The 20,043-nt window shown below is 49.6% G+C and overlaps 1 protein-coding gene across 9 annotated transcripts in view; it reads right to left on the bottom strand.

Annotated features, from left to right (window-relative positions):
• Rph3al (rabphilin 3A like (without C2 domains)) overlaps positions 1–20,043 on the bottom strand; it is a 153,597-nt gene that overhangs the window by 40,414 nt on the left and 93,140 nt on the right. For 8 of the 9 annotated variants that reach the window (XM_047544624.1, XM_047544627.1, XM_047544621.1 and 5 more), the window contains exon 5: positions 12,435–12,521. The exons of the other annotated variant lie outside the window; for it this stretch is intronic. In XM_047544624.1, coding sequence (XP_047400580.1) covers positions 12,435–12,521 — 87 coding nt within the window. The remainder of the gene's footprint in view (positions 1–12,434; positions 12,522–20,043) is intronic. 9 annotated transcript variants of the gene reach the window in all.

The following is a 20,043-nucleotide window of genomic DNA, read 5'->3' on the forward strand; positions in this document are numbered from 1 at the left end:
CCAAAACCAACTCACAGATTTGTTTGTGTGTGTGAGCCAGAGCACACCCGCCTCACAGCAGTGAACAAATTCATTCTGCCTGGAGAGTCGCCTGCCTCTGGGTCTTGCTAGAGGCTGGCTGGCTCCCGTCTGGGTTCGCCAAGGCTCTGTGCAAGGTCCCAGACCTCCCCAGAACAGAAGGCAGGCTGGAGATCCAGCCCCAGCAAAGGCACAGCGCTCACACAGCCGCCCTTTCTTCCTGCCCAGCCCAGTGGAGCGCAGGTTTTCCGAGTTTCCTCTTCATTTCAAGTGAGGTTTTTGAGCAACCAGGTCAGTCTGGGAGGCAGGCAATCGCCAGCACAGCGGAAAGGAAAAAATGCAGTGAGAGAAAATATGATGAGGGTGCTATCTGTTTTCTTGACAGATAATTTAAACACCTTGGCTGGATCATTTCAGAACCAGAGGAAATGCTTTGGCTTCCATTAACCCCTGGCGAGGGGCTGCTCTGGTGAGGTTTCTGCACAATCACCACAGTTACTGGTGAGGAGCGTTTGCAAGCACCACGGGAGGAGCCTCCCTCGCTGGCTCCCCAAGACGGCCAGGGGTCTGTGCACCCTGGATTAGGGAGAGGCCCTGGGGCAGGCTTGCTAAGCTCAGAGCCTAGCCTCACCCGCTCCTCGTAGCCCACCCTTGGGGTCTGTGTCCTGTGGTGGAAACCTCAGTCCTTGCATCTCCCACATTCTCTGGGGTGTGGAAAGGTTCCCACAAATCACTAAAAACGGACGCTTATCTTCTCCCTCCAGCCCCCAGTGACATCTCCTCCCTTTGTCCTGATGGTCTTGCAAGTTTGGCAAATCCAAGGAGTCGAAAGACTCTGAGCCACTGTTCTTAATTATTTGCACTGTCAACATTTTGCAAACACTTCCCCTTAACCCTTAATTCCTGAGCAGCATGAAATCTTTGTGAATTCCCTGTTCCCACACAGGTCTGAGAGAACCTGTTTTGGTGAGGTTTGGTGGGGAAGCCAAGCTCTGTCCCCCGATGGAGCGGGCTGCACACAGGAAATGAATAGAGGCTGGAAGCAGAAAATTGGACAGGCCAATTACACCCAGCCAGGTCTTTACAGAGGAGCTTCATGATTTTGATTCAATTCCCAGAACAACAAATATGTCTATGTTTAAACACAGTCTCAGAAATATGTTCCAAAGCCAAAGTGAGACCGTTTCTGAGCTGACCCCTCCTGGGCAGGGGAGCAGGGGGGCTTCCGCTCAAGGACGCTTTCCTCATTCACGCATTCGATTATTGCTTCATTTCCAATCCAGTCTCGGTCCCTCCTCGGGAAAACCTCTAATTCTGAGGTTGCATGGTCTTCTCTGCTCTCCACGTTCAGCCTTCCCTAATCTAGTTCAGTTTTTTTATTCCCCCAGCTCCCAGCAATCTGGGAGACCTTACAGGATTTCCTCCATATCACTGATTTGAGCTTATTATTGTCTGATTTTTGTGATCTCCTGTATCTTTTGGGTTTGTGCCTGTGAAATCTAGCATACGTATGAAAACATTTCACACATAGCACATTGCAAAGAATCATATTCGAGTTAACACCTGTAAACTCATCAAGAAACCAAATATTAGAGGATCTGAGAAGACCCCGCAAGCCCACCCTCCCTTCCAAAGGTAAGCAGTATCTGGAATTCTGTGGTAAGCAATCTCTTGCTTTTCATTTTCAATTAAAAAAACAAGACAAGACAAGACAAAAAACTCCATTCAGGTTTGGTGGTACAGGCCTGTAATCCTAGTCACTTGGGAGGCTGAGGCAAGAGGACTGCAAGTTTGAGGCCAGCCTCAGCAACTTAGCAAGGCCCTAATCAACTTAGTGAAACCCTGCCTCAAAATAAAATATAAAAAGGGCTAGGGATGTGGCTTAGTGGTAATATGCCCCTGGGTTCACTCCCCAATACCAAACCAAAACAAAGTTACTCCAGTGAATGCATTTCTAAATTAAGAAAGCATTCCTTATTCCTTATTACCTGTTTTTTGAATGTCATGTTTTTGAGTCATTGTTCATTCTTTGGAAACTTGCTATTTTTTGCTTATTGTCTTTCTGAATCAACCTTTGGTGAGCTTAGCTGTCTGTTTTCTCTGCTATATAGTTTTTCATTACCAGAATCAATCTATCCATTCTCCTGTAAAAGGGCATTCGGTTGTTTCCAGATTTTTTGCTATTACAAGAAATGCTGCAACATGTATTTCTGGCATGTTTCCTGGAGAGCAAGTGTGCCCCACTGGCTGGGTTGAAGGGCATGCACGGGAGATGAAGCTGAGAAGGAGCTCACGTGGTGCCAACTGCAACAGGAAGAGGTACCAGCTGAGACTCCTACAGAAGAGGCTTTGTCATTTCTTTTGCAAACAGGGAGTACTGGGAGCTAGCCCATGACCATGACCATGACACTGACCTCAAGCTGATGCAGTGTCAGGAGCACAGGCAGAAGTTCAAGGGTCAGAGGGTTAACCAAGTCCTGAGACCCAAAGCAAGAGTCAGAGATGCAAATAGTTAGATAAGGGTCAGGGCCAGGCTGGGTGTTAGTTGTGGGTGCATTGACCAACTCTGTGACATAAAGACTTATAAAGTCAGGGCAAGAGGCCGCAGGGACCTGGAATCTCCAGAGTTGGGAATCACTGGGGGAAGATGAGGCTGAAGGACCACCTCTGTTCATCTGTCCTTCCTCCAACCTGCAGGTCAGTCCTGGAGCGGGAGGTCTGTGGACTTATCGCTGAGGTGGGGGTCACTGGTGTGGTAGAAATCATGAGGCGGAAGCTGGTCTAGAGGAAAGAGCCTGTTGGATAGCCCAGGTTCACATGCCAGCTCTGCATGTCCTGGAAGTGCCACCATGGACTTGTCACTGAAGGTCCAGGAGTTTCCATTTAGCTAGAAAATAGGACATTAATGCCCATCTCACTGAGTCTTGTGCCCAGCCTGCAGAAGGATCTCACGCAAAGGCCAGTTCTTCCTGTTTCCCTTCCTTATCCGATGAAATTTCTGGCAGCTCAGTAGGATGTGCATAGGAGAGGGGATGGGTGTGTTGTTCCAGAGCTCAGCACCACCTAGGAGCTTAATAAATACTTCCTGAAGGATGGAACCACCCTCAATTCCCCAGTCTCCATCTGTGAGACAGCTGGCTAGGGGGAGGGGCCCAACTGTGCCAGCCAATGTCACTTGGCATCTAAAAAATGGGCAGGAAAGTTGGATCCAATTTTTATTCAAATTCAGATGCTTCCCCCTGCTTTATACTCCCTTCCCCAGGGGCATGCATGGGAGGGTACCGCAGCAGGATGTGGCGTGCCCCACAGACAGGCACAGAGGGGCCGGTGGGGGCTGCATCAGGACAGTATCACATCAGCTGCCCCATGGAGACAGAGAGGGACCCTGCACCTTGCTGTGGTCAAGACTGGCCCGCAGACTAGAGTGTTCCCAACACCACCAACCTCTGAGCATAGCTAATGTGACTGAGTATCTGGGGGATGCTGGTAGAGTGACAGAGCCAAACGCTAGGAGCTGTGGGCCATGTCAACCCCAAAAAGCCTTCTGCTACCACTCCCAGCACTCGCCTCAGGGAAGCCCAGGGCTCGGCACCTAGAAGGTGGGGAGCCCCGAGCTCTACGGATACGTCAGGCTGACCGTCCCCCTTGCCCAGCCCGCCTCAAGTCTTTGCCGGAACTGAACCTTCTCAAAGAGGCCCATCCGGGCTAATGTAGTTTATATTTTTCTCTTAACCGTGGTTAAAACATACAGCACATAGAATCTGCCAGTCTAACCGTTTTTTGGTACACAGTTCAGGCACCTCCTGAACTTCTTCATCTTCCCAGACTGCGACTCTGCACCACTGAACACTACCTCCCCGCCCCCGGCACCCGCCATCCTACTTCCCGACCCTATGAATCTGACTGATGCTCTAGGCATCTCATCTGAGTGGCATCCTATGGTATTTGTCCTTTTATAAATGGCTTATTTCACTCAGCACAATGTCCTCGAGGTTCATCCAGGCAGCAGCATATGTCAGAATATCATTTCTTTTTGAGGCCAAATAATATGAATAATATTATGTATGTACCACATTTTGTTTATCCATTCATTTGATGATAGACACTTGGGTTGCTTCCATGTTTGGGCTATTGTGAATAATGCTGCTATGAACACATGTGTATCAGTATCTGTTCGAGTCCCTGCTTTCAATTCCTTTGCAGAGATGCCCCGAGGTAGAGATCCTGGAGACTGGGTAATTCCACCTAATTTTTTGAGGAACCAGCCACCGCCATGCTGCTGTCCACAGTGCTGCACCATTTCACACCCTGACCCTCAGCGCACAGGGTTCTGACCTCTCCACAGTCTCACCAACACTTGGTAGTTTCTGCTTTTCTATAACAGCCACCCTGATGAGTGTGACTTTAACATGACCACCTCCCTCCCTCCCATGCCCAATACTCCTGACCCCGGTGCTACTTTTTTTTTTGTTTGTTTCCATCCAGCAGGCTGTATAATTTGCTCACGTTTTACTGTCTGATTCTTACCCTTTATCCCTGGCCTCTTATCAGAACATAAGCCCTAGGCAGGAATATTGGGGTGTTTTGCTTATTGCTGTTTTCCAAGGGCCTAACACAGTGCCTAGCCTATTGCTAATACCTGACGGATACTGGAATATTGGATGAATGAAGGAAGAACAGAAAATAAGTCGTTGCCCAGTGTTTGCAGGAAGGTACATCTGGTTTCAACTTCTGGCTTCATCAATTACTCTCTGATGTTCGGGTTAGTGGCCTCCCTTCTCTGAGCCTCAGTTTCTGCATCTGTCACAGGGAACAACAGCTCCTTCTGTGTATATCACTGTGTTCCTGTGAGGATGAGAGATGTTCACTGCTGGGCTCTAGCTGGCACTCAGCTGATGCCCACTATCAATAATTGGGCTGCTTTGGTGCGCATGGTACAGGCAATTAGCTCGGAGGACTAAAGCAGTGTGCCGATGGCGTCAGGCCCCTCTTGGGTTGGCCAGCACATCACAGAGAAAAACTCTTTCTCCAGTGCAGACACTCGGGTAGGCACCCCAAATAAAGGGTGGGGAATGGGGTGGGAGGTTCAGTATCCAGGAGAGGGAGCATCGGAGGGTCCACACTAGGCAGAGTGCTCTGAGGGTTGCTGGGCGTCAGGAGCCTCCTCCTTCTGCCACCTGTACGTGTGTGGGAGGCTGGGAGGCAGCACGGATAGCGGGTCTCCTTGGCAGAGCCACAGCGGCGTGGGAGGCAACCAACACACTGAGGAAGTGTGACCATCCGGGTCCCCCGGGGACGCCGCGACAGCAGCCCAGAGTGAGCCAGGCGCAGATGGCAGGGTGCTCAGGCAGCCATCCGCCCCAGCGCCAGCCACCCACTCCAGAGCGCACTCACGGGCCTGCGGAGGGGGCCCTCCAGCAAAGCTGTTTGCAGCAAAAATCCAAACTGCAAGTAACAGCGGGACCAGGAGAGAACCAGCGTGGAGAAGCAGATGGCAGCTTGCAGCAAGCACAGGCCACCCTCCCGGCAGGCAGGTGCCAAGGATGCTGGGCTCGGCTGGCACAGCTAGTTACCTGACTCTCTGTGAGCTGGAGATGGTTTCAGTATTACTTGGGGAGTCACTTTCCTTTTTCACAATTCCCTCTGCCTGTCAATCAATAAGCAGGAGAGGGGGGCCAGGCGGAGGGAACACAGACGCTGTCTCATGGGCACTTTGGTCCCAGCCGGGGTTGCCTGCTATAAAACTCCAGGGAAATCAAAAGCACCTGCTGGGAAAAGGTTCTAAAGCGATCAGAGCAAGGACATTTCTTTGCAAATTTCTCTTTCAACCAGCAAACATTTCCTGAGCACCTTTATATGCAAAACACTGCAGGAGACTAAGTGTTGGCCTCTAATCAGGGTGCGTATGAGATCTGAACGCTAAGCCAAGGCTGAACAAAGGGGAATGCTCTAATTGTATTAATCAGCTTTCAATTACCTACAAATTGGTCTTTACCCCTTCCTAGCTCACCCCCACCTGAGTCCGCCAAAACCTTCTTATGCCACAGGTACCTGTTAAGAGGCTGGAGGAAGGGTTTCTAGAATCCGGGGGAATCCATTTAGTTCTTCCCCTGATTACATTACAATGTTCACTGAGTCACTCTGGTTTTTTGAAAATGGGTAGAGACAAAAGGCTAAATGATAAATTAAATGAATTTTCAATTTGCAACATTGTGTGTTTAGAAGTTCACCCCTCCTCCCACAGTCCCTCCCAACCCCAACTAACACACCCATGAAAAGAGGTGAAAAAAAGATCACAGTTGCCAGAGTTGGAGGGATGTGACAGTGGGGCCCCAGACAGCACCTCTCAATCACAGGTGACGGATGGGTAGAGTGTATGGTGGCACACGGAGGACTTGCCTGTCTGTCAGGGGGCAGGGGAAGGGCTCAGAAGCCTTCGGAGCAGCCTTCCTGACCCAGAAGGGTGCAGGTTTCTGGAACCACACAGGGGCTGTCCTCCCTCCTGCAGCTCTGCCATCGTCCCCAGGAGATTTGACTCCCAGACACAGCCAGGCTGGCAATGTGCACTGCATCTGGGAAGGTGGATTTCATCAGGCTCAGTGTGGGAGAGCAGAGAGGAAGAGCTGAGGGGAAGGCACAGACCGGGGGCTACTGTCCTTCATGTCCTCCCCAGTTCCAAAGGCCCTTGAAGGCCCAGGCACAGGAGAGCCAAAGGGGCCTCCTCCACGGAGCAGAGCATCACAGGTGAAATCCCAGACAAAGGGAAGTGCTGGGAGAGATCTGTCCATAGCCTCTGGGTCAACCCTGGAGGGCTGAGTTCAACACACCTGAGACGCACCTGAGAACGAACTGGGGCCAGGGAAAACTACCAGAGCAGTGTGTGTGTGGGGGGGGCACGTGCCTTTCAGAAGACTCAGAAAGAGAGAAAAGCCTGGAGAATGTCAGTACCTGTGAATATGCACGCCAGGTTTCGGAGAGAAGTAGACGACGGGCACCTTGGAAAGCTGAAGACTGTCCGTCTATGAACTAGCCAAAAGAAGAACACAGGCCAAAGGAGGGGAAGATGGAGGACCCAAGCCGAGGCAGGAGAGCAGAAAAGACCAGGGAGAACAGGAAGTGCTGGAGAGAGAACTCTGGTCACCTGCTCGCAGGAGCACCTGCTGGTCCAACTGCTTTGGAATATGATTGGGAATACCTAATGAAGCTGAATGTGAGCACATGTCCTGGCCCAAGAGACGCCCTCTCAGGTGTAGATGCTGGAGAAACTCTCATACCTGTGTTCTGGGAGAGATGGAGGGTGACAGAATTATTCCTAATAGCAAAGGAGTGGAGTCACTGACAAATCAACAGAAGGAATAAGCAGCTAGGGCTGTATTCATCACAGGGAACCCAGACAGCAACGAGAGGAATGAATATGGCCAGGTGCATCAATGTGATGAATTTCAAAATCACAATATTGAGGCCAGGCCTGGTGGCCCACACCTGGAATCCCAGCAGATCATGAAGCTAAGGCAGGTTTGAGGTCAGCCTGGGCCGCTTAGTGAGGCCCTAAGCAACTTAGTGAGACCCTGTCTCAAAATAAAAAAAACAAAGGGTTGGGGATGTGGCTCAGTGGTGGAGTGCCCCTGGGTTCAATACCTGGTACCAAACTTTACACTGTGCCACTGCCCACTAGCTCTTGTCTTGTCCTTACTCTCAGCTGTGACTTCATGGGTGTCCTCTGTTTGTCCTTCCATGCCACATCCTTGAACTGCCTTCTGGTTCCTGAGGTCCTTCCCCCATGAGCCTGATGTGCTATCTAACCAGCCCACTGGAGGGACACTTGGTTCCCTTTCTTGTTTCTCTCAATCTTGAACACGTGTCAGAGTTTATGAATTTGCCAGCAAGGAAACCAGGCAAGTGACTAAAGAAAGTGCCAGTCCACAGAGTTCCTGGAATGAGAATGGACACAGAGGGACATTCTGTGGGAAATGGAATGCACGTGTAGACGGCTAGTTTACAAAAGCCAAGCAGCTAGTTAGGCAAACAGAGTCTGGTGTAGTCACAGATGAATCGTGTTCTTTTTTGTTTGATTTTTGTTTTGCAGTGCTGGGCTGGAACCCAGGGGCTTGTGCATGCTACAGAGCCCCAGTCCCAACACTGCATCATATTTTTGAGAGCTGGGCTCTAGGAAATCACAGGCAAGGTAGTTGGGAGCACCAAACAGGAATTAAAAAAAAAAAATTGATAAGGCAAATGATAAGCCAATGTCTGTGGCCATAAATGAGAATGATAAGGTTTGTTGCTCTAAGAAATGATTGAAGTATATAGTTCAAGTGAGTTTTATGATACATTTTTAGAAAGAAAATGGTTCTTTTTCAAATTTACCCATACTTTTCTCAAAGGGTCTGTTCAATTTGATTTCTATTCCTTCTTTTAGTTAATTAATTAATTTTTAAAAAACCTTATCTATAGTCTCTTTTACAGGTTTTGTTTCTCCCCTTCCCTGGATATTACTTCCCCTAATTGCCAACTCTCCCTGATGATGGTTCTTCAGGTAGACAAAGAGGTAAAGGGTACAGAATTGAGTGGGAAATATTCTGATCAACTGTATTATCAGTCAAGTTGTGCTTTATGTAGCAAGGCAACAGTTATCAGAGAGCAAAGGACTCAGAAAACACACCATCCACGTGCCCTTATTTTGAAAAATTGCATCAAATTGCACACCAGGTACTTATGAATTAAATAAAAACAATAATGCCAGGGTCTATCAGGAAAGAGGGAAAGTGAACCCTAGGAATTCATTCTGAGGCTGAAATCTAAAAGGTAGGCCAAGGCTGGGTTGTCGCTCAGTGGTGGGACACTTGCCTGGAACGCACCAGGCCCTGGGTCCCATCCCTGGCGCTGCAAAATAAATATGTGAAGGAATTCAATTAAATAAAATGCATGCAAAAAGTTTTACATACAGTTGCTAATAAGAGAAAGAAATGGAAACAAATGTCCTAAATTAGAAGAGCCATATGACAGACTATGGTTGAGAATGTTTACAAAGAGTTCTTGATTACACTGGGAAATACTTAAGATCCAATGTTGATTGAAAACACAGGTTCAACAGTCTAAACAAGAAAGGCACAGAAAGAGGCAAATATGCCAAAACGTTGACAGCAGTTTCTTTGGATAGTAAGATTATGGATTTTTTTAGTGTTTTTTTTTTTTTTAATGCTTCTCTAAACATTATAAAGGTTTCTTGATGATCCATATTAATTCCAGAAAAGACTAAAATATATACACATTGTAAAAATGAAAGCTTCTAAGGGTAGCAACTGATAAAAAACAGATACCTGAGCAACATTCAATAGGAAAAATAAAATACTGTATACTGCTCTGACATGATAGCCTACAATTTATTCTCAGCACAGCGGCCAGCATTCTTTAAGAACAGGGAGGGATAGATCACATCCCTCCTCTCCCTGAGACCCTCCAAGGGCTCCTCATTTCACTGACTATAAAAGCCAAAGTGCTCACAGAGGTCTGAAAGGACCACTATGATCTTACCTCCTCCTACATCTCTGAACACCTCTCCAACCCTAATGTCGCTCCAGTTCAGCTGGACTCCTTGCTGCTGCTCAAATCCACCAAGCACAAACCCACCCAGGGCCTTTGCACTTGCTGTACCCTCTACTTGCCAAGTGCCCTCCCCACAGTCACAGAGTGTGCTTCAGATCTCGGCTCAAATGTCCTTTTATCAGTGAGCCCCTCTGTGACCCTACTACTAATCTCAACACCTCTTTTCCCTTTGCCTTGAGCACTTCATCGTCATCTCTGAGGTTACAGAATGTACTTGACTCTGCATGTGTTCTTTCTCTCCCATTAGAGAAGCAGTTTGGCCGGGCACATAGAAGATGCTCAATAAATATGTGTTGACTACCTGAATGAATAAATGTATTAGATTATAAACCCCTCAAGAGCGGAGGGACTAAGGCTCACGTTGCTCTACAGTTCAAGTGCATAAAATGGGCAGCAATACCAAACTGACAGTCCCAGGAACATTTGACCCGCATTTGACTCACTCCAGGAAAAAAAAAAAAAAAAAAAAAAAAAAAGATAGCAAGAGATGATGGAAGTGAAGCACCAAAAGGAAAGGAAGATCAGAGCACCTGGGCAGAGTGGAACAAGTTTCCATCAGAAAACCCAAGTTCTTCCATTAGGATTTGGCCTTTGCCGTGGGACAGAATGCCAAATTCTTATCACAGTCTCAGAACCAGTGCTTAAAATCTGACAATTTAAATGCCCTATTATGCTATCTCTTTATGATTAGATATTTTTCTAAGAAAAAAAGGCATTAGGAAACCTTTCACCCTGCCCCTCTTCCTACCCCAAAAGCAGACAGAAAACACAACACATGGATGTGGTACCCGTCGGCTCATATAGCATGAGCACATTTACAGCCCCAACCCTACCTACTATGTGTCCAAAGAATGCCTGACGCTGAGGACAAGGAACATTCTTGATCTTGCTAAGTTTTATTGGATTCTAAAAATTCAAGGACAAACTGATAGCCTAATGCATAACCTCATATTCTTTGCCTTGGGAAAGATAAGAAAATTCATCCTAAGCTATTTTGGACTTTTCTGGGCCCTGGAGTGCTCTGGAGATTAGGAAAGGCTGGAGGGGGCCTTCCCTGCATGTGGTAGGTCAGGACTATTAAGGAGCATGGAGGTAACTCGTGATGTGGCTGGGCAGAGCAGTGGCCTCAGCGGCCCTCCGCTAGCTGATTAAGTCTGCAAAATTTGTCTTTCCTTCCCCACTTTCTTTTCCTTGACAGCTCCTTGACCTCTGACCTCCCACAGTTCACTTGTAACCATCATTTCATCCTGCAAAAGTGTCTCCCCACAAGATCACGCGTGAAGGAATTTCCTCTCTGGAAGATATTAAACATCAGAACCTTGAAAGGGCTTCACTGAAGACCCAAAGGCTTCCTGTTCAAAGAGGGACTTTCTGAACGGGGGAAGAGAAGTTTCTAATATTGAAGGAGTGCCAGACATTTTGGCACCCTTTAAAGATCTTGCTGAATTCTTGCAGCATCTCCATGAAGCAGGCATTGTCATCACCATTTGGGGACAAGGCACAGGGACCACCAGGCAAGACCAAAGACTAGTTCACTCTCCCAGGCTCTGCTTGTTGCATTCTCTCTTCCAAACACACAGCAATGACAGATGGAAATATTTTTAAAACAACAAAAGGAAAATTACATGTGTTCAAAACCAAGATGTATCTCTCAATATATCTTGTGACGTGAAGGCCCTGCTGGCAGAGGGCCAGACCCAGAAGCAGGTGGAGGCACCTGGGAGATGGTCCCTCCAGGATTCAGGTACTTAAAGTGCCCCATGAGAGGTGGAGGGCCAGGGTCAAGACACTAAAAATGGGGCTGGTGAGGAGGTTTCACAGCTGGAAGAGGGCTGGGGGTGAGGGAGCACCATCAGTGGGCAGCAGAGCCGAGGGAGCTGGACAGGATGGACGAAGAAGTTGCCAAGCGTATGATCTTCAGAAGGGGAAAGATGAAATGGCACAACAGCAACGTTCAAAGGTGCTATGAGTGAGCATTTTCCAGGACTGCAAAATTTCATGGATCCTCAGATGATGAGCACAAACTAAGTGCCAAGAAAAATAAATAGAAAGATAAACCCATATCTGGAAAGTCAGGGACATGCTCCCTTGACCAGTCTCCTTCTGTCCCCATTCTGCCTCCCCATGGCCCTCCCCAGAAGCCACCTCTCTAGTCCTGTTGTTTCTGATCCTCCCTGATCGTGGGGTAATGAGGAAAGCCCTTAGCTTGGGGCTGGGAGACACAGTTCTAGCCTCCCCTTGCCCCCCGCTTCTGCCTCATTCACCCTCAATTTCCACCCCTGAAATGGGGTCAGAACAGGAAATGACAGAACCCTAGCCCCAGAAAGGACCTGGGGGTGGCACACTGCAGCAGGCCCTGGCTACGCCTGGTTTCCCACTACCCGCAGCCGTCCCCCACTAGCTCAGTGTCCACAAGTCACTGAGCCACTGTGCCTCCATTTCCCAATCAGGAAAAAGGGATACAAATAGTGCCCACTGACAGGGCTGAATAAGGAGGAAATGAACATATAAACCTAAGGGACTTATCAGCATAAGGTCAAGAGCTTAGTAAACATTCAACCTGGGCAGCTACTACAATCGCTGCAGTTACAGGCCCCCTCCAATTGCCACATACCACTGAAACCACGGACCCCACAAGCATAGAAGCAGGGCCCATATGGACGTGGTGGGCAAACCAAGCCGGTTGTCCCTTCCCACCCTTCTTCCCCGGACATCCCTGGATGGTTCCTCCTTGACCTCCAGAGAGGCCGCTGCCAGCAACCAACCATGTAATCCCCACACAGGAGTGTGCCCAGACCCCGCTGCCCTACCTCTCTTTGCTCACTGCAGATCTTACACAGCCACAGGGGCCGCTTCTGGCCAGGGGAGGTCTCGATCCCACATTTGGTGCAGACTTTCTACAAGAGAGAGGACACAGGGGCATTAATCCGTTAGCTGCTTAACCCTCAGGTGAGGGACTGGGACAATGGTAAACAAGAGTCACCTCGGCATCTTCCCAGGGATGATGGATTTTGCTTCAGGCTACAAGGACAGATCGTCCCAGAGGCATGGAAACCCTTGGCTAGCTCTGGGGTCCAGTGGATGTGTGCTGCCCACGCTATAAATTCCACCCCCATAATTATGTTCTATTAGGGCCTCATAAAAAAAAAGCCTGCTGATATTCACAGCTCCATCATTTTCAGCAGCAAAGAACTGGAAATAACCCAAACGCCCAACAGCAGGGGAAGATCCAGGCAAACACAACGGAATGCGGTATGGCCTTCACACAGCACGTGCTGCTACCGGACATGTGGGCAGGAAAGAATGTCATCCAGCAAAGAAGACACCTGTTTGTACATAACCATGCAGAAAGCTCACACGCCTGCCTGACAGGTTAGAGGACCCCATAGCGGGAAGTGCCCGTGAGGACTTGAGCATGTACTTTATGCCAAACCCTCTTTCCTAAATGGTCCTAAGACCCCCTTATACAAGCTGAAGGCCCATTTTACAGGTGAGGAATCTGGACTGTGATGGAATTTGAGAATTTGCCCAACATCATGTGGCAAGTTCGGACTAGGTTTGGGACTGACTTGGGACTGACTCTGGAGCCATGATATCATTTCCTCAGGATACATAAATAGCAAGAACCCAGATTCTAGTGTTTTTCCTTCTCTTGTTTAAGCATGGAATTTCTAAATACATATTTTGCTTCCCCTAGAGGCACTGCAACAAGCAATACCGAGGAGGCCAGAACAAACACAGGGAGGCAGAGGTGGATTTGTTGGGGCTGAGACTGGTTCCTGGCCCACCCCAGGCATGATTCAGCGATGGTGACAGTGGCTCCTCTGCAGGGGACTCAGAGCCTGCAGTTCCTGCAGGGGAGGGGGCTTTCTCCAGTCCCTACCCCCAGGCGAGGGAAGGCTGGATCTGTTACTTGGCCTTTTCTGCAGGCTGCCAACTGAGCAAGGAGCACACCTCTCCACAGAGAGGGAAATGTCACCAACTTGGCTTCCCAAAGCGTGTGTCACCAGCCTGATTGGGTGGCTGAGCCTGGGCACTGCGGGAGGGGTGGAGGGAGGGAGTCTGCACGCAGAAGAGAGGCTGTGACACACTGGCGGGGGCATGGACTGGCCACATTCCAAGCTCAGGTGTGAGAAACGTCATTTCTTTTTTTCTCTTATTTTTCCAAATAAAACAGAAAGTGCTCCAAGCTCCCATCCCTCTGTGCTGGCAGAGAAGTCAGTCCCTTCAGGTCCTGCTCGTCACAGGGGTCCCTCCCCAGCTCTTGGGAGGGTTCTAGGCTTAGGGTCTTTGGCGATCCAGTTCATCTGGGGAGGGTCTCCTGGGCACTGTTCGCGACTATTTTCTTGCCCTCTGAGTGATCATGGTTCTTGAAAGGGGTGGGGATGGCCCCCTGTCAGTCCTGGGCGTGGGATCTTTGCCCTGTTGAAGGTGAGCCCTCTACGGACCAGCAGCCTGTCTCCCTAGACCCGAGCTGCCATCCCGACCTTCCCCTCAGGGCTGCCTCTCTTTACCCCTGCACCTCTCATCCCCAATCCCGCTACTTCTAGGGCAGCACGGCCCATCAGCCAAGGTGGGCCTGGAGCCAGCTCCTTCCCTGAGGAGAGGAAGCAGGGGCTAAAGCTGGCTGCCTTTGTCGTCCTTGCTGATTTCCACCAGCCCCTATACAGATGGCAGGTGTGTAAAACGGCCCTCAGAGAGGCCAGATCTCCCTGCTGCATTCTTAGGGGTTTTGTTGACAGCTCACCCCAAAACAAAGTGTGCTCTTCCTCCCCAGGCTGTTGAATGAGACTGTGGTCTTTTAGATCAGGTGGCAATAAAACACCAATGGCTACCAGATATGTGTGTGTAAGAGGCACGGCAACCCTGGACATGAAGTATGGAGTGGGGGTTACGATCCCTATTGTACAGATGAAGCAGCGGAGGCTGCTCAGCAATGTCATGGACTGCTTCAGTTCTCAGCTAGTTAATGGCAAAGCAGGATATTTTTTCAGAGCTCAGGGGAGCAATCATGCCCTCCCCTCCCAGAAGCAGGTGCCCATGGCAATCAGGGGGTTGGTTCTGCTCAGGCGGGTACCTGAGGATGTGGCTGATGGCTCTCAAATGACTGGGCAGAGAAGGGACACAGAATGACCCTGGGACAAAGACTTCCCTGGGCATGCAGGTGCAGCCAACACAAGCTCATACACTCCCCAATGCTGGTTCTAGGCCAGACAGTTGGCTTTGTCCTGAGCAAGTGAGCTATCTATCTATCTATCTATCCATCCATCCATCCATCCATCCATCCATCCCATAGGAGGAAAGGGAGAAGTTTCCAGCAGCTCCGCTCACACCCCCCACAGGGTCTCCTCAGCCTGACTGCCACCTTCCCTACACACACAGCCAAGGGGGCGGGACAGTGCAGTCCTGCCCCTATCTTAAGCTCTGTCTGCTATAATAAAACTAATCTAGACTGGGTGGTTTGGACAACAGAAACTTCTTTCTCACTCAGATCAGAGTGTCCACATGGTGGGTTCTGGTGAGGGCCCTCCTCCTGGTTTACAGACAGCAGTCTGTGTCCTCACGTGGTGGAGGGAGAGAAGAGGCTCTGGTCTCTTCTTATAAAGGCACCAGGAGGGGGGTCCACTCTTGTGACCTCATCTAACCCTAATGATCTCCCAAAAGTCTCACCTCCAAATATTACCCAATAGGAGGAGAGGCTTTAACACAGGGATTTAAGGCAATACATTCAGTCCCTAGCAACCCCCACCAGGACTGGGCTCTTCCCTCTGCTTTTGCATGTTGGAAGCTCTAGAAATGGGTGCATTATCATCTCTCTCAATCCTGGAGTCATTTAAGAGTCCCCAGTTCTCCTTGGTGCTCTAATCCCCGTGACCCTGAACTTGGTCACCAATGTTGTGTTTCTGAAATGCTGTTCTCAGCTCATGCTGAGGCAGTGTAGCATGGTGCCTGTTACACAGGCTTTGGGTGGACTCTTGGGTAAACTACTCAAAACCTCTCCAAGACTCAGTTGTTCTCATCCATAAATGGGATAATGTTTATTCTCAGGATTGCTTTGAAAATTCACTTAGATATACATGAAAAGCAACCAGCACATCATAAACACTCAAACACCAGGGTTGTGATTAGTGAAACCCCTTGTCAGAACTTGTTTTAAAACTTTGCATGTTTCCCCCTATTAGGAGATAGCCTTCTGCTATCTAATGTAGTAGCCACCAGCCACAGGTGAATATTTAAAGTGAAATTAGGGGCTGAGGGTGTAGAACACTTGCCTAGTATGTGTGAGACACTGGGATTGAACTTCAGGACCAAAAAAACAGTTCAACGAAACAAAACAGTTCCTCAGTGGGACTAAGCTCTTTTTAGGTACTCAACTGTCACATCTGGCTGGTGGCCAGATATGAGACAGAACAGAAACAGGACATTTACATCATGGCTGGAAGTTCTTCTGGGTGGCAGGGGGCTGCAGGACTCAGCCTTAGCATGCAGGACTTGTGTTCTGCCTCCAAAGAACAGCAGTTCCCAAAATGACCCACTTCCAAGTAGCCAAATGTGTCCTGTGCTGGATGAGTCTGCGCCCCACCCATCTGCCTCTTCCTTGTTCTCTGATTTCGTAGTCCATGTGACCATCACCTGTGGGCACCTGAGGAGCACAGCTGTGTTAAGAGACACTGGTGAACAGGGCAGCGCCAGGCCTCACTGAGCCCCTGGTGATGCTTGACAGCTCAAAGTTCACCCGGCCCAGGCTGACAGGTGTTTGGCTGTATCACAGGGGTGAGGAGCAAGCAGGGTTCTGAAGGATGAAGGTGCACATGACCTTGGTAAATACTGTCTGATTGATCACACATCTATGCTGCTGGGGGCAGGGAACGAAAGTAGGAGGGAGGGACTGAAAACTGTCCTGTTCTCCATCCCTAGACCCAGGAACACGGAAGCCCAGCCTGGGGACAGGAGCAGGATGGATCAGTCACCCTCCAGAAGCAGGCTCAAAGGTTGTTGATCAGCTCCAGTCTGGGGTAGGATGTGGGGAAAGGGGAGAGTGACTTGTTCTTGCTGGGGTTAGGAACCCCCACTTTCCCAACAGAGTGTGGGTACAGTGCTGCTTGTTCCCCAGGTTCCAATAAGGGCTGTGGTTTCCAGGCAGGGAGAAAGCCCCTCCAGTTCCACCTTAGGCAGGCAGGGTGGCGGTAGGGGTTTCTGGAATGTCCCCTCTACCCCTTGCTTTGGGGAGCCCCATGCAGGCTAGGTAAGGTGGCATGACAAAGCATACCAACCTCCTTGAGTGCACAACCCTGTGTTCCAGCTACCAGCCATCACTGGGGGACCCTGCAGCCAGTTCCTGCCATCTCTTCGTCATGTCTAAGCACCTATTGTGTCTGTGGCAGGTATGGGAATAAGATGCTCCTAAGAGGCCAGGGCCACAAAAAGACAACAGGCTCCAGTTCAAACAATACATAATTGCTGCTCTATTAAATCTCAGATCAATAAGAGGCTAATGAGCCTTTTCCCCTTATGGGTTTTGTCTTTGTTTCCAGGTTCCAATACCCAAAATTAAACAGCTGGCATTTTAAAAAGCATATGTGCACGAGAGGCTAGGCCCGCCTCTGACTCACAGAAATGAAGCCCCTCACTGTCAAGGAGAGCCCCAGGTCCCAGGGAAAGCCACCTGCTTCCTGCAGGGGCTGCGTTTCCCTGGAGTGGAATTGCTCTGGGCACGTGAGCACTGGTTTCTGGGGCTCGACCGCCTCCTGCATCTTGCAGCCTGGATCTGTGTCTGGCTCGCTGCTGGGCCCGACTCAAAGCAGAAGGGACAAAAATCAAGGCCTACAGACTGTGTGTCCTCTCTCATCACCCTGTCTCAACCCCTCCATTCACCCGTTTGCAGGTGTGTGTCCCAGCCCTGAGCGCACAGGGAAAGGGGTGCCTTGGGGTTTAGCCCTGGGACACAGGACAGAGCCCTTTGGAGGCAATCCTGACCTGGGCACTTACCTCGGCCTCATCTCCTCATCTGTAAATCAGTGGTGACAGGCAGGGCCCCAGTTGGGAAGGCTAGGGAGACAGTTTGTGAATGGGCTTAGCTCACTGCGAGGTGCCGAGCAGGCAACAACCACAGCTCTTTCCATCGGATGTAGAGCCAAACACCCAGCCAGCACCCTGGGTGTTCACTCTCCTTCACCCTGCCCAAACGGTCCATCTCCAAGAACTCCAGATGTCCCTCCAACCTGCAGCACCCCTCCCCGATCCACACAGCCACCACCCCATGCATGGCCTATGCCACAAACCCCTTGGCAGGAGTCCCCACCCTCACCTTGGCCTGCTTCCAAGTGGCTCTTGACATACAGCCCAACTGATCTTTTCAAGATACAAATCAAATCATATCATTTCTCCCATCCCTGCCAGCTCAGCAGCCTTCAGAGGCTTCCTGATTGTCTTTGAAGACCCCCCACACCTTCTGCACGGTGAGGATGCCTGTTCAGGCTGGACCCTTCCTCCTCGCCAGCCTCTCTCACACCTGTCTCCTGTTCCACCCTGCTCTTTATCCTCTTCAGGTTGGCCTTCCTTCAGTCCCTGGTCCTTGCTCTGCCAATGCCACAGGACCTTCACATGTGCCGCAGCCTCTGTCTGGAATGCATCTGACCACTGTCTCCTCATCAGCCTACGCATCCTGCAGACCTCAGCAGAAACACCAGCTTGTTTTTTGCTGAGGCATTTTACCACTTAGCTACATCTCCAGTCCTTTTTATTTATGTGTTTTTATTTTGAGATAGGATCTCACTAAGTTGCTGAGGTTGACCTTGAACTTGCTATCCTTCTGCCTCAGTTTTCCAAGTTGCTGGGATTATAGGTATGTGCCACCACACCTGACTTCGAAATCTGTCAGCTCCCCAGGAGCAGAGGCCGTGTCTATTTCTCTTCACTGTCTTGTTCCTAATGACTAGCACAAGGACTATTTGCAGAATAAAGGCCCAAGCAGGCAGGAACTACTTAGAGTATCACAACTGAGAAGGTGAGATGTGGTCTCTCCTGGAACAGGCCAATCTGCTGGGGAGATAGGACACATGGAGACACGAAACACTCCTTCTGCAGCGCTGGGCAGGGAAGCTCAAATCCACACCAAGTGGTGCCGACCAGTGGGTGATGGAGGTCTGGAGAAGGTGGGTCTGCTGGCCACATGGGCTCCATTAGCATGAATCCAACTGGCCAGGCCCAGAGGAAATGACACTGAGGGCTATTGGCTAAGAGTGGGGAAAGGGATGTCTACCCATCACTCCGGGGTGTACCCTGTAGGCCACCTATGTGTGCAGGCCTGTTCCAAGGCCTGATCAGGTGCCCTCCTCAATGTCCTAATCTGAGGCATTTAAGTTATGTCACAACTTCCATAAGATGGAACCCCCATCTCATGCCTTCCCCATCACAGACTCCAGCTAAGAATCAGAAAGCACCAAAGCACAGACACTCTGCACCAAGGTCAGCCTGAAGGGCCTCACTGGACATCCCGGCCATTCCACCCAGGTCCCACCAAGGTCCATGGACAGCTTCCCAAGTTGCTTCTGCCACCAAGGACACAGAAGGAGAGGAGGGAAGGAAATTGTTCTGAGAGCAGGCACCACCACCTCATGGAACAGTTGTGTGGGACAATTTACTCACTGGGCAAGTGGCCCCACATACCTCCATGGGCCCTGAGGACTTCATGATATCACGAACCACACACAAAATGATGTTCATGAGGCTGTGTCAACCAAAAAGGATGAAACTGCGTTCAAACCTTCTATACAAAGAGGCCCAGAAAATGTACACTGCACTGCATAAATTAATATTGAAGATAGTTAATTTTTACAGGGTCTTGCTATGATTGCTCAGGATGGCCTCAAACTCCTAGCCTCAAGTGACTCTCCAGACTCAGGTTCTCTAGTAGCTGCGACTACAGGCAGTGCTGCTGCCTGAGATGCTTAATTAAAAAACATTAGGTGCTTCAATTCAACATTTATTCAATACTGCATGTAAGGAATTGTTCTGGGAATTTTAAGGATGAACAAGATATAACCCTTTGTCCTAAATGAGTATCATATTGGAAAGAGTTTATAAACTAGCAAAACATCTGGAAAATAACTTTCCTGACTGGTTGTGATGGTGCACACCTGTAATCCCAGTGACTTGGGAGGCTAAGGCAGGAGGATCACAAGTTTGAGGCCAGCCTGGGCAACTTGGTGAGACCCTGTCTCATAAAATAAAAGGGTGGGGGGGCTGGGGAGATAGCTCAGCTGGTAGAGTGCTTGCCTTGTAAGCACAAGGCCCTGGGTTCAATCCCCAGTACCAAAAAAAAAAAAAAAAAAAAAAAAAAAAGGGTGGGCCAGGGATGTAGCTCAGTGGTAAAATGCCCCTGGGTATCAAATTAAAAAAAAAAAAAAAAAAGGAAAT

Source organism: Sciurus carolinensis, chromosome 3 (genome assembly GCF_902686445.1).
Source record: "Sciurus carolinensis chromosome 3, mSciCar1.2, whole genome shotgun sequence".
Classification (NCBI taxonomy): domain Eukaryota; kingdom Metazoa; phylum Chordata; class Mammalia; order Rodentia; family Sciuridae; genus Sciurus; species Sciurus carolinensis.